This window comes from Brassica rapa, chromosome A03 (assembly GCF_000309985.2).
Source record: "Brassica rapa cultivar Chiifu-401-42 chromosome A03, CAAS_Brap_v3.01, whole genome shotgun sequence".
Lineage (NCBI taxonomy): Eukaryota > Viridiplantae > Streptophyta > Magnoliopsida > Brassicales > Brassicaceae > Brassica > Brassica rapa.
In genome coordinates this window covers 26,224,430-26,239,344 of record NC_024797.2, presented here as the reverse complement: position 1 = coordinate 26,239,344, position 14,915 = coordinate 26,224,430, and the positions used below count along the sequence as shown (strand labels likewise).

The following is a 14,915-nucleotide window of genomic DNA, read 5'->3' as shown; positions in this document are numbered from 1 at the left end:
AATTCAATTATCTGTTAAAATAAATATTTCGATGGAGCTAATTTCAGACATAACAATCAAACACAATGGGAATTAAGAAGATGGTTGACTTGTCAATAGTCTTCTGGTTTGTTCTCATGGGCTCTTGTGCTGTCTCTTCACAGACATGCAGCAAGAGATCTGGTGTTTTCACACCCAATAATACTTACGACTTAAACCGCCAAGCCATGCTCTCAGTTCTTCCTTCTAGTGTCACTGCTAATGATGGCTTCAACACAACTTCGATTGGACAAGAGCCAAACAAAGCATATGGCCTAGCGATGTGTATCCCAGGTACTGAAACACAGACTTGTTCTGATTGTATCATGGCCTCAACTCGCAGACTGTTACAGAATTGTCCTGAAGAGACGGAAGCTACAGACTGGAGAAACAGAGAATCACTTTGTCTGGTACGCTACTCAAACCGATCGTTTTACGGATCTCTCAACGAAGATACGATGTGGAGGCAGTATAATAGCGCTCTTGATACCAGCGTTAACTCAACGGAGTTTGTAAATACATGGGAGGATTTGATGGGTAACTTGATCGACACTGCTGCGTCAAAGTCCAACCCCAAATACTACGCGGCCGGCACAAAAGAACTTAGGGTATCAACCAATATACACGGTTTCATGCAATGCAGTAAAGACCTAACATCGTGGAACTGCACGGAATGTCTACGACAGAACGTGAATGAATATATGTCGTGCTGCCGTGGGAGACAAGGAGGCTCTATTGCGAGGTCAAGCTGTTTCATGCGATGGGAATTATATCCCTTCTTGGGACTTTTTGATTCTCAAGCATCACCTGAAGTACCTGAAGATCAAGCCAACACAACCAAGAAAGGTAATAAACCTTGGGAAACCTTTATCTGAATTGTCTCGGTTTTCTGTTCATGCCAAGTTGAGTTAGAACTCGATTTAAAAAAGAAAAAGAAAGTTAGATCTCGATTACTTGTTTACTTTTGCTGTACAATTTTTTTTTTTTGAGAAATACCTTAAAAGCATTAAAAACAACTTTTTGTCCAAAAAAAATCTTTAAAATAACATTAATTAGTGATTAGAAATTTAGAATTTAGGGTTTACCATTTAGAAGTGGAGTGGGATTAGTATCTAGTTTATAGAGTAATTTAGTTTTTTCCTTGTCAAATTTATCTTATTTTACAAATTTTATTATGAATTACTATTTTATAAATTTGAAAAAGTATTATTTTGGAGTTTGTTTCAATTTTTTTTTTTTTGCAAAAATCATACAATATTGTGCCAATTGTTTTAGAAAAGATATATATGAGACTTCAAAATAAATCTGAGTGACAAGCTTTTCACGCAGATGGCATAAATATTTCGGCTGGAGAAATTGCGGCAATTGTCGTTGTTCCCACCGTTGTGGTCACTGTCCTGCTTGCTCTTGGGTTTGGTTTTTGGAGGAGAAGAAGAGTTTACCAAGCGTTTCCACGTGAACGTAAGTGTTTTCATAGTCTGCTACAAAGACACATTTTATTCCTCCCATGAGTCCATGAGTAAGATAAAAACATTTCTAAAATACATATGTCGACTTTGATCTTCGATCAGTTCTTTTCTCCTCAGATGGATACTTTTCGATTGCACATAGACGAAGGAAGTCTTCCAATATGGCACCGCCAGATGATGGTAAATACTAAGGGCTTTGAGATGTAACAATGTCCCTTACAAAATCTGTAGCATAACACTTTAATATGTATGCTTTGCTTGTGCAGATGTGGATATTACAACTTCAGGTTCACATCAATTCGATTTTAGAGCAATTAAAGCTGCAACCAATAATTTTCAGAAGAGTAACAAGCTTGGTCATGGTGGATTTGGCGAAGTTTACCAGGCATAATGTTCTTCAACTTCCTCAATTACTTTGCCTATGTTATAATCCATGTGCTATACTTCTCATAGTAATGTTCATTTAGCAGGGTATGTTCCTGAATGGAACAGAAGTTGCTGCAAAGAGGCTGTCTAAAACTTCAGGTCAAGGTGAGCAAGAGTTCAAGAACGAAGTGCTTCTTGTAGCTAAGCTTCAACACAGAAATCTTGTTAGACTTCTAGGGTTTTCTGTGGAAGGAGATGAAAGGATACTAGTCTATGAGTTTGTGCCCAACAAAAGCCTCGATTGTTTCCTTTTCGGTAAGAACAAAATGAGTAGCTTACACTTAATTCACTAAAACCATAACTTATAGTCTATTGGTTCTATATGCGATGTTCAGACCATTTAAAGAGGGGTCAATTGGTTTGGACAAAACGGCTCAATATTATCGAGGGAATCACTCGTGGGATGCTATATCTTCATCAAGATTCACTGCTCACAATCATACACCGTGACCTCAAAGCGAGTAATATTCTTTTAGATGCTGATATGAACCCTAAAATAGCGGATTTTGGTATGGCTAGAAGTGTCAGAGTAAATCAGACAGAAGCCAATACAGGAAGAGTAGTTGGAACATTGTAAGTCATTGGCATTTTAAAATAATATGAAACATGATGAGCCTTTATTGTTGCAAATAAAGTTGAATTTGATGTGGTATATTTGCAGCGGTTACATGCCACCTGAGTATGTGGCAAATGGGCATTTCTCTACAAAATCTGATGTGTATAGTTTTGGAGTATTGATTCTGGAGATTATTGGTGGGAAGAAGAATAGCAGCTTCCATCGGATAGATGGTTCAGCAAGCAACTTGGTCACATATGTGAGTCTTAAAAATCCAATTAGTCTCAAACCTTTCATACTAATTCAACTGTGATCATGGCTCTAACCATTAGTTCTTAACAAATAAATATATAGGTTTGGAGGCTTTGGAACAATGAATCATTTTTGGAACTGGTAGATCCAGCCATTGGGGAGAACTATGATAAGAATGAAGTCATTAGATGCATCCACATTGGGTTATTATGTGTGCAAGAAAGTCCTGCAGATCGTCCAAGCATGTCCACAATATTTCGAATGCTCACTAATACCTCAATTACTCTGCCTGTGCCTCAGCAACCTGGGTTTTTCTTCAGGGACAGATCTGCGTCAGACCCATTAGCCGAGAGATTGCTGCCTCGTCCGTCTCCTATCGTGTCTTTTGCCTGTTCTGTCGATGATGCATCAATCGCAAGTGTTAGTCCTCGTTGAATTCGAGGCTAAGGATTAAAATCTATCTTCTTAATTTCATAAACCCAAAAGGCCCAAAAACATAATAAAAGATCGATCCAAGTCTGCCATAAAAATCCAAATTTGCTACAATTATAGAGAAAAAATAAGGATAAGAGTCCCTTATCATCATCTGTACCATATATTCCCTTGCTTCCAAGTTCCAAGAGTGGTTCAAACCGATTGATACAAAACTTTATATTGTTTCTTAAGTGACAAGCAACTGATGAGCCCTAAAGGATATTACTACTGGTAACGAATTTATATATTGATAGACCGATAGTATGTTATTATTAGACAGGGGCGGATGTACATAGGTGACTACGGGGGCACGTGCCCTCCACTATTTAAAAAAAATAATTATATGTATATTAATTAAACTAGGTGTTTTACCCGCCATGCGGGCTTAAACATTTTCATAAATTTTTGAAAAGTTCTTTGTATACTATTTTAGTTATATTGTGTTTTCCAAAAAGAATTATTGCGATCAATTTAGTATCATCTATGCATTGTCTACTCTCGAATATATAAATATATATATTTCTGAACAATTAAATATTAAAATATTTTAGTGGTATAATTTAAATTTGGGTCTCTAGTCAAAAAACAAAACTTGTTTCCAATTTATGTAAAGAATATTATTTTTTTGAATGAGCAAAGATTTAAGGATGGTTATTGTTTTAAGAACATTAACTTGTTATTTCTGAACAATTAAATATTAAAATATTTTAGTGTTATAATTTAAACTTGGGTATCTAGTCAAAAAACAAAACTTGTTTCCAATTTATGTAAGGAATATTATTTTTTTGTGAATGAGCAAATATTTAAGGATGGCTATTAGCAAATAAATATTTGAGAACTTTAATTAATTGTTTATTAATTCGAAGATTTTCAAATTTTATCAAAATTCTTTATTTATTTATGATAATAGTTTTTCATTCTATTTTAACAAAATTTAACTTTATTAAAATATAATTTCCCTTTTTTATTCATAAGATACAACTTTTAAAATATTTTGACAATTAAAATAATGGATGTAAGATTTAAAATCTGCTATGTAATTTGTATTTGAATATCACAACAACAACTTACATAGCGGTAGAGTTTAGGTCTTTCTAACTTTAAGTTTTGAGATTATTTTTTAGTGTTTAGGGTTGGTAGAGTTTTAGCATTAGATGGGATTTATGGTTAAGTTTATGTAGGGTTTTAAGGTTAGGTTTAGGCAGGGTTTAGGGTTAGCAGGGTTTAGGGTTAGGTAGGGTTTAGGGTTAGAAAGGGTTTAGGGCTAGGTACAGTTTTTAGGGTTAGGCAAGGTTTAGGGTTAGAAAGGGTTTAGGGTTAGAAAGGGTTTAGGGTTAGTAGGGTTTAGGGTTAGGTAGGGTTTAGGGTTAGGTAGGGTTTAGGGTTGCTAGGGTTTAGGGTTCGGTAGGGTTTAGGGTTAGGTAGGGTTTAGGGTTACGTAGGGTTTAGGGTTAGGTAGGGTTTAGAATTGGGTAGGGTTTAGGGTTATGTAGAATTTAGGGTTAGTATGGTTTAGGGTTAGTAGGGTTTAGGGTTAGGTAGAGTTTAGGGCTAGAAAGGGTTTAGGGTTAGAATGGTTTTAGGGTTAGGTAGGGTTTAGGTAAGGTTTAGGGTTAGTAGGGTTTAGGGTTATGTAGGGTTAGGGTTAGGTAGGGTTTAGAATTAGGTAGGGTTTAGGGTTAGGATGGTTTAGGGTTAGAAGGGTTTAGGGTCAGTAGGGTTTAGGGTTAGTAGGATTTAGGGGTAAAAAGGGTTTAGGGTTAGGTAGGGTTTAGGGTTAAAAGGGATTTAGGGTTAGGTAGGGTTTAGGGTTAGAAATGGTTTAGGGTAGGTAGGGTTAGGGTTAGGTAGGGTTTAGGGTTAGGTAGGGTTTAGGGTTAGTAGGGTTTAAGGTTAGTAGGGTTTAGGGTTAGTAGGGTTTAGGGTTAGTAGGGTTTAGGGTTATGTAGGGTTTAGGGCTAGAAAGGTTTTAGGTTAGGTAGGGTTTAGGTTAGGTAGGGTTAGTAGGGTTTAAAGTTATGTAGGGTTAGGTAGGGTTTAGGGTTTGGTAGGGTTTAGGGTAGGTACGGTTTAGGGTTAGGTAGGGTTTAGGGTTAGGTTTTAGGTAGGGTTTTAGGGTTAGGAAGGGTTTTAGGGTTAGGAAGGGTTTAGGGTTAGTAGGGTTTAGGGTTAAATAGGGTTTAGGGTTAGGTAGGGTTTACGTTTAGGGTTAGATTGGTTTACGATTTGATAGGTTTAGGGTTTAGTTAGGGATTAGGGTTTAATTTATGTAGGGTTTAGGGTTAGATAGGGTTAAGGGTTTAGGTAGGATTTAGGGTCAGGTAGGATTTAGGGTTTGGTTTAGATTGGGTTTAAGGTTTGGTTTAGAATAATGCTTAGAATTATAGGGTTTAGGGTTTGTTTGTTTTTTTGTTTATGCATTTAGTGGTGAGTTTTTTGGAAAAAATTTTATATTAATATTATTGATTCATAATTTTTCTTAAAATGTTAAAAATTTTAAAGTGATTTTTAATGTTCTTAAAACAAAGTATGTATTTTTTTATTAAGTTTTTTGTGACAATAAGTTGAATATATCTTAGACCACAAATCATAAATATTCTCAGTCTTATACAATTTGTTCTTTAAGTTATTGTTACTTTTATTTCCTTTTATACATATCTCTTAATATTTATATATGCATGCATAATATTTTTTTTAAAGTATTTTTCATTAACTAATGTATTTATTGTAGTTTTAAATATATTATAGTTTTCCTGCACTTGATTAAAATTTTTTTGGCGTTGGTAGTATTTGAAGTTGTTGAGAACGTGAATAGATATTTACTTTCATAAGGTTTTTGGTATATGTTTAAAAATAAAAATATTTAAAAGCTTTTAAATCATATGAATATAATATTCAACACACTACTGTTGACTATTTATATATTTAAAATTCTGAAGTAGACAATTGCAAATTTACTGAACTTATAGATTCGTTGCTACTTTATAAATTATCACACGATGAGGTACATATGGTAAAGTTAAACTCAAATTTGTGTTTCTTTTTGTTTTATCTACTATGTATTAAGAAATAATTAACACATTCAATAATATTGAAGAGTAAAAAGTCATGTCAATTATTCATAGTATAAGCCTAAAGTTAAACTCAAATTTAGCCAAAGAAATAAAACCCAGATACACCTATCGGTCTGTCAGAGAGTGACTTTCCATGTCGATAGCTTAAGAGAGAGGTAAACATATTCATATATATATATATATATATATATATATATATATATATATATATATATATATATATATATATTCATTACTAAATAGATCTTAAAATAACTCAATATTATATTTTTAATTATATAATTAAAAAAATTATTTGATTAATATTTAATTATATAATTTACGTTTTTAAAGTTTTACTAAAATACTTTTTTCATATAATAATACAATATATATAAATTATATTTTTTTAATTATAATTTTTAGATTTTGGATAATTCAATATTCTATTTTTAATTATATAATTAATATTTAGTTATAGAATTTATGTTTTTAACTTTTTTGTTAAAGACTTTTTCAGATAACAATACAATATATACAAAAGTTATCTTTTTTTTTAAATTATATTTTCAGATTTTGGATAATTCTTACTATTCTTAATATTGATCAATTATCTAATCAAAATCAATTAAAATTTCGTTCTTATTTTTTAATTTATTTATACATTATATTCATTAAGGGTTAAACGATATTAACCACTCTAACTTTCAACGTGAGAACTCCATTGCGAAAATTTACTTTGCAAATAATAGTTTTAAATTATATAATTAAAAAAATTGTTTGATTGATATTTAATTATATAATTTATGTTTTTAACGTTTTACTAAAATACTTTTTCAGATAACAATACAATATATATATATATATAGAAATTATCTTTTTAATTATATTTTTAGATTTTGAATAATTCAACATTTCTGTTTTTAATTATATAATTAATAATTTTATATAATTAATATTTAGTTATAGAATTTATGTTTTTAACTTTTTACTTAAAGACTTTTTCAGATAACAATACAATATATACATAAGTTATCTCTTTTTTAAATTATATTTTCAGATTTTGGATAATTCTTACTATTCTTCATAATAATCAATTATCTAATCAAAATCAATTAAAATTTTGTTTTTATTTTTAATTTATTTATACATTTTATTCATTAAGGGTATAAACGATATTAACCACTCTAACTTTCAACGTGAGAGTTTTATTGCAAAAATTTACTTCACAAATAATAGTATAGATTATATAATTAAAAAAAATTGTTTGATTGATATTTAATTATATAATTTATGTTTTTAACGTTTTACTAAAATACTTTTTTCAGATAACAATACAATATATATATAGAAATTATCTTTTAAAATTATATTTTTAGATTTTGGATAATTCAACATTTCTGTTTTTAATTATATAATTAATAATTTTATATAATTAATATTTAGTTATAGAATTTATGTTTTTAACTTTTTACTTAAAAGACTTTTTCAGATAACAATAGAATATATACATAAGTTATCTTTTTTTTAAATTATATTTTCAGATTTTGGATAATTCTTACTATTCTTAATAATAATCAATTATCTAATCAAAATCAATTAAAAATTCATTTTTATTTTTTAATTTATTTATACATTTTATTCATTAAGGGTATAAACGATATTAATCACTCTAACTTTCAACGTGAGAGCTTTATTGCAAAAATTTACTTCGTAAATAATAGTATAGATATAGTTATGTAATAATTGATCAAGAAACAAAGCTTTATATTTTCAGCTTAAACAATCTATAACACATTATTATATGACATAAATCTATTGTAGCCCAAAATAAATATAAGTTCAGTTTTAAAAAGTTCAATCAAAAGCTAAAGGAAATAATAATGAAGTTGAAATCTACTTAATTACACTACACCCAGAACTAACTACACCCACGTTTTTCTATATCTTCTCCCTAATCACAAAAATTTAAACACCGCAGACAAAAAGATTAACGAGTTCAAGAGAGAAACTAAAAGGTAAAAGTTTAACCGTAAAACTAAATGAAATTTTGATTTATGTGATTTAAGTAATAAGAAATTATGAGAACGTAGAAACTATAGTAATGTACTAAATTTTTTTTCATAGAAAATTTTAATGGAAAATATTTCAAGCCTAATTTTTTTTTTTTTGCATTTACGTCTGAAAACTCTAAAGATGATTTGTCATCTCAAAAAAAAAACTCTAGAAATGATTTAAAAAATTTATCTAGTGATCCTGGAAATAGAAAAATAATAAATGGATATCCAAAATATGAAATATCCTAAGATAATTTTGTAAGGAATTTTTTTTAGTAATGAAACATTTTTTTTATTTTAAATGAGTTGATTAGAATTTTGTGCCCCCGATTAATAGTAGTTCTACATCCGCCACTGTTATTAGATGCTACTGTTAATATGAAGGGGTAAAAGATAATGTCCTATTATGTTTTAGTAGTAGGCTCCACTATACTTATTCTCATTAGTTTCCCTTACCTAAAATCTAAGTTGAAATTAAAGCGTCCAAAAGTCTCCCGCAAAAATTCCAAATTGTCACATTCTCATTAATGTGCATGGGCCATTCAAGTAAGACAATTCAAACTTCTGATATATCTTGATAAGAACCACATACTTTTAACACAACACACATTATCTGAATAATCAAAAGAAAGAAAAAAATGGGAAAGAAGAGCTCTGTATCAACCCTCTGCTTCATACTCATAAGCTTCAGTCCCATTCTTGTTTCCGCACAAACTTGTAACAAAGCTGCTGCGACTTTCAAACCCAAAGTTCAGGACAAACTGATAAACATAGGGACGGGAAACAGAGTTACGGATTTATTGCTGCGACACTTGTTGTTGTTGAGATCGTATGCTTTAAAATTTCTCTTTACTTTTGCATCTGGCGAAAATGGAAGCTGGAAACCTCTCAATTTGGTTCGAGCCGTCTGTTTTTCTCATGGTCATGTGACAAAACTTGCTTCGCACGCTACTCGAACCGGTCATTCTCTGCTTTCATCACCATTGTTCCACATGGAACGGTTTACAGTACAGGAGTATTTCGAATGTCCACAATATTTCGAATGCTAACCTAATACTTCAGTTACTCTGCCTGTGCCTCAGCAACCTTGTTTTTTTTTTCAGGGACAGATCTGCATCAGACCCATTAGCCGAGAGATTGCTGCAAGGTTCGTGTCCTTCGCTTGCTCTGTTGATGATGCATTGATCGCAAGTGTTAGTCCTCGTTGAATCTGAAGCTAAAATCTATCCTTCTTTCGTAAACCCAAAATGGTGTTAGTCCTCTATGCTGTTCTCTTGCTTCCAAGAGTGGTTCAAGCCGGTTTCTTCAAAACTTGATATTTGTTCTTGACTGACAAGCAACTGATGAGCCCTAAAGGATATTACTCTTGGTAACGGACTTATATATTGATAGACCGAATGTATTTTATTATTAGATGCTACTGTTAATATGAAGGGGTAAAAGGTAAATGTCCTATTATGTTCTAGTGGTATTAAGTTAGGCTCAACTGTATGTTATTCTCATTAATTTCCCTCACCTACAATCAAAGTTGACTTATAAGATTCCAAAAGTCTCCCACAATAATTCAAACTTGTCACCTTTCTCATTAATGTGCATGTGCCGCCATTCAAGTAAGACTAATACAAACTCTTTTTTTTTTTTTTTTAAGACTAATACAAACTTTTGATAAGAACCACATACTTTAACACACAATCATTATCTAAATAATCAAATCAAGAAAAAAAATGGGAAAGAAGAGCTCTGTATCAATCCTCTGCTTCCTACTCATAAGCTCCACTCCCATTTTTGTTTCTGCACAAACTTGTAACGAAGCTGCTGGGACTTTCAAACCCAATAGTCCATATGAGAAGAACCGCCGTCTCATCAACTCTACTCTTGCTTCTAACGTCACGGCTCTCGCCGGCTACTTCAACGGCTCCATCGGGGTAGGCCCTGACAGAGTCTATGCATTGGGGATGTGTGCTCCGGATGCTGAACCACAAGCTTGCTCCTACTGTATCCAGGGCGCCTCAGATAGTATACTAAGTACCTGTTTGAACCAAACTGATGCTTTCATGTGGTCAGGTGAAGAGATCTTTTGCCTTGTTCGCTACTCTAGTAAGTCCTTCTCTGGGGTCCTCGCCTTAGAGCCTATTACACCGTTTTATAATCAAAATGACATAAGAGAGGAAAACCAGAAGGAGTTTGATAGTGTCTGGGACGGGTTAGTGCTTCCTATGATCACAAGAATCTCTTCCTCGGTTAGAAACAGTTCATCTACTTCTTTATCGTTGTCTGGTAAGTACTATTCAAAGGATGTAGCTCCAGTGCCGGTTTATGGGAACATATTGGTGTTGCTGCAATGCACTCCAGATATTTCTTCAAAGGATTGTAGTCTTTGTCTAGAGACAAGCGTTGATTACTATAAGAAATGGTTTCATACGAAGAGAGGCACCATTTTATTGCGGCCAAGTTGCTTTTTCCGGTGGGAGTTGTATAATTTCTCTGGTGCTTTTGATAATATTAATGCTCAACATCCGCCTTCACTGCCGCCTCCAAAGAGTCCTTCTGTATCTAATTTGACTAATATAACCAAGAAAGGCAAGTCACTTTAGAAACCATTCCAGAGCAGTTCTTGTTTTTATTGAATTTTTTTTTTGTGTATTTATGTTTTTTCTTGTGAACTGGTGGTTTTGTGCAGATAAAAAGGTCTCAGTAGGTATTATCCTAGCGATAGTTGTAGGTATTGTTGTTACCATAGTATTGATTTCTTTAGGCCTTGTCATGTTCAAGAGGAAAAAGAAAAACCAAGACATGCAACTTCCAAGTGAGTTCCCTTGATTGATATTGTGATATGAAGAATCTCACGGCCTACGAACATTTCTTAACGAGCTTAATGTTGGTTCTTAAATGAAGCGGAATCTGTTCAATTTGATTTCAAGACAATTGAAGCTGCAACGAGCAATTTTTCAGAGGCCAACAAGCTTGGTGCAGGTGGATTTGGTGAGGTTTACAAGGTATATATATACTCTATCTTCCCACCTATATTGCTTCTTTCCTGAGTAAATAATGAAATGATGATGCCTCGTTTAATAAAGGGCATTCTCATGAATGGAACCGAAGTTGCAGTAAAGAGACTGTCCAAAACATCAGGACAAGGTGAGGGAGAGTTCAAGAATGAGGTTGTTGTTGTTGCAAAACTTCAACATAGGAATCTGGTTAGACTTCTTGGGTTTTCACTACAAGGAGAAGAAAAGTTACTCGTCTATGAGTTTGTTCCCAACAAAAGCCTTGATTATTTCCTCGTTGGTCAGTTGTTTTCTAAATTTTAACTCTTAAGATATAGTTTTATTCTTTTGTTTCTTCTTATTTTACATAGACAATTGTGATTATGCATAAAATATTCAGACGCTAGTAAGAGAATTCTGTTAGACTGGACAACGCGACACAACATCATCGGTGGGATCAGTCGTGGGATTTTATATCTTCATCAAGATTCACGGCTCAAGATCATACACCGCGACCTAAAAGCTAGTAACATTCTGTTAGATGCTGATATGAATCCAAAAATTGCTGATTTCGGAATGGCAAGGATCTTTGGAATGGACCAAACTGTAGACAACACATCAAGAGTAGTTGGAACCTTGTGAGTATATACTTCTATGCAACTGATGGAGTTTGATAAATAAACTCTGTTGCAACTAATTTAACATGTATTTATTTGCAGCGGTTACATGCCACCTGAGTATGTGACACATGGACAGTTTTCAATGAAGTCAGATGTGTATAGCTTCGGAGTACTGATTCTTGAGATCATTAGTGGCAAAAAGAATAGCAGCTTCTACCAGATAGATGGTTTAGTTAACAACTTAGTCACTTATGTGAGCAATTAGAATCTAACATAGTCTCAAACTTTGATTAATTATTTTATATAACGATCATAGTTCTGAATACATATTATGTAACATCTACAGGTTTGGAGACTTTGGGAGGACAAATCATTGCCTGATCTCATTGATCCTGGTATTAAAGAAGACTGTAACATCGATGAAGTTGTTAGATACATTCATATTGGACTGTTGTGCGTTCAAGAAAATCCTGCAGATCGTCCAACAATGTCAACGATTCACCAAATGCTCACAACAAGCTCTATTACTCTGCCTGTACCTCTGCCACCGGGATTTTTTTTCGGGAACAGATCAGGAACGACTTCTTCATCCCAGGGATTGGAGCCGAATCAATCGAGCAGCAAGTCTTTTACTTGTTCAGTGGATGAAGCAACAATTACTGAGGTTAATCCTCGTTGAATAGTGAAGATGATCTGTTTGGTTTACGTTGTTTCTAGTTTCCACAAAGGCTGCATGAGCATGGAGCGGATATCCGGAAAAATCTCACGTATCTGTGATCCGCTTCATCTCGTACAAATACTTGAGTTTTACGTATCTGTGATCTGCTCCGTCTCGTACAAATACTTGAGTTTTTGATCTGCATTCGCTTTATACGATTTTAAGTATTCGTTAGTTTGAATATCCGGGACTATTTAAATGATTCGCGGATGATCCGTTCTGCTTTATAATTAATAATTATTACATAATAAAAAGGTTCAAAATAATATAAAATAATATATAATTAAAAAAAAAAATACTTACTTAAAAAATTAATAACTAAAATAAATAACTTAATAAATAAAAATAATACATAAAATAATTATATATTTCATATATAATTCTTTAAATATATATATATATATATATACACATAGATTGGATATACGTTCCTAAAATTTTTAGGGAAGGGTTAGTGGGGAGCTAATTCACGCTGATTTCAAAACTCAAAAGGATTTTAATTTTGTAAATATTTTCATTGATTCTGACAATATATCTTCCCATATTTATAGAATCTATATATTCTTTTGGTTTGATTGGCGATGACTTATTATGATTTATGTTAACTTTTTCTACTATTGTTTATCTATTTTCCATATAATATATTCAAAATAAGTGTTCAATTGTGTCTAAAAAAAATGAGCGTTCTACAATTGTTCTTTGTTTTTTTTTCATCATCAAAGCTCGCAAGGTAATACAAGGCTCTGGTTCTCTTTTTTTCTTATCTTTTTTTTTATGATATATTTCTCTTTTTTTTTATTATATCATGTATTAAAATGGTTTTTTTTTTTTTTTTTTTTTTGAAACAAAAGTATTAAAATGGTTTGATTGTTATATTTGTTGCTTTCAAGTTTACGTTTGCTTTCATTATTTTATTTTTTTTAGACTACTAGCAAGAACTTTGATGTTTACCTGTTTGTTTGTGATAAAATATTTTTGTGTGTATGTTCTTACTAATATTGATTAACTTCTCATAAGATTGCAATGGATGATAAAGAAAAAAACAGTATAACGTATGGAATTCAGTGGAAACCAAGGTTTTAATAGAGTTGCTTGTGTAGGGAATTCAACGTGTTGTGGTGTATAAAAGAATTATGGGTTTATCATTTTGATGTGTTGTAATGTGACTGTGCATGGAATCTATTTAATAGTTATATGTATGCATGTTTGATAAAAGAGATTATATGAAATTGATAATGCTTCTCACGTATTATATTTGCATGTTTGATAAAGAGATATTGATTTTGTCATCTCAACTTTGAGAATACATGGGTAAAGTCTAGTATTTTGAAAGTCTTGAGTAGTGAGTTAAAATGTAATGAATCCTTGTTCCAATAACACCATAGTTTAATAGAATTACAAAATCTAAAAATACTTAACTTTTTGAATAACAAAAGATTTATGTGGAATTGTAAAATCACCACACCAATAACACCAAACTTTTTAGAACTTTAAGAATCATGTTACCAATAACACTAGAATCTTTAAATTTTTCAACTCTTTAAAAATCAATCTGCCACTAACCCCTCCTTAGTATTTGTGATTTGTTTTGTCTCTTACGAATATTTCATATTAGTATTTGTTTTTATTCGTAGAATTACAGATATCCAGATTTTTCTGTTCGAATTGAAACGATTAACGCATTAAATTAAAATTTACGGATATTTTATCCAGCCCTAGTCACCAGTTTTATGTCCACATGGGAAATAGTTTGAACTTTAACTTTCTGTTTGACTGATTCAGCAAAAAACCCACTATTGAAATTTGGAGAGAAAAGATTAGTTCTTTTTTTAACACAACTTGAGAGTAAATTTTTTTTAAAAAGGAAACTTTACAAATAACACATATATATCTATCCAAATTAATTAAAACAATTTTTAAATAAAAATATCATCCAAACTAATTAAGATTTTTAAAAAATATTACTATTTAGTTTTTATAATGGTATTAGTGATTATATTATTTTTATTCGAATACCTTTTGTAATATGATTCGTAAATTAATTTCTTATGATTAATCTGTTATATACTTCACAAATTTACCATAACTATTTATTATTAAACAAAAATATTTTTATTTTTATATTTAGGTATTCGAGATTCATTTCAACTCAAATATATAATTTTTTGACAAGTCTCCCACAAAAATTCAGAGTAGTCACATTTTTGTCCCAATAAATTCAAAGTTGTCACTTTTTGACGAATAGAAGATTAGATGTTATTTAAGGAAATTGTTTCCACATCTAT

The 14,915-nt window shown here is 31.7% G+C and overlaps 2 protein-coding genes and 1 long non-coding RNA gene across 3 annotated transcripts; 2 read left to right on the top strand and 1 right to left on the bottom strand.

The window, feature by feature from the left end:
* Nucleotides 1-7: 7 nt before the first annotated feature.
* Nucleotides 8-3,446, top strand: LOC103861380 (cysteine-rich receptor-like protein kinase 24). Its single transcript, XM_009139081.3, has 8 exons — nucleotides 8-864; nucleotides 1,348-1,479; nucleotides 1,605-1,667; nucleotides 1,754-1,872; nucleotides 1,958-2,168; nucleotides 2,249-2,486; nucleotides 2,575-2,728; nucleotides 2,824-3,446. Exons 1-8 carry the CDS (start codon nucleotides 66-68, stop codon nucleotides 3,154-3,156), a joined length of 2,049 nt encoding a protein of 682 aa, XP_009137329.1. The 5' UTR covers nucleotides 8-65; the 3' UTR covers nucleotides 3,157-3,446.
* A 5,456-nt stretch (nucleotides 3,447-8,902) lies between these two features.
* LOC103861377 (cysteine-rich receptor-like protein kinase 17) lies at nucleotides 8,903-12,788 on the top strand. The gene is made up of 8 exons (XM_009139079.3): nucleotides 8,903-9,265; nucleotides 9,409-10,885; nucleotides 10,986-11,111; nucleotides 11,201-11,301; nucleotides 11,383-11,593; nucleotides 11,693-11,930; nucleotides 12,012-12,165; nucleotides 12,259-12,788. Exons 2-8 carry the CDS (start codon nucleotides 10,030-10,032, stop codon nucleotides 12,589-12,591), a joined length of 2,019 nt encoding a protein of 672 aa, XP_009137327.1. The 5' UTR covers nucleotides 8,903-9,265; nucleotides 9,409-10,029; the 3' UTR covers nucleotides 12,592-12,788.
* LOC117132828 lies at nucleotides 12,466-13,055 on the bottom strand. Its single transcript, XR_004456448.1, has 2 exons — nucleotides 12,983-13,055; nucleotides 12,466-12,948 (listed from the first exon to the last, which is right to left on the bottom strand). It is a non-coding gene; the product is annotated as an uncharacterized LOC117132828 (long non-coding RNA).
* Nucleotides 13,056-14,915: the final 1,860 nt, after the last annotated feature.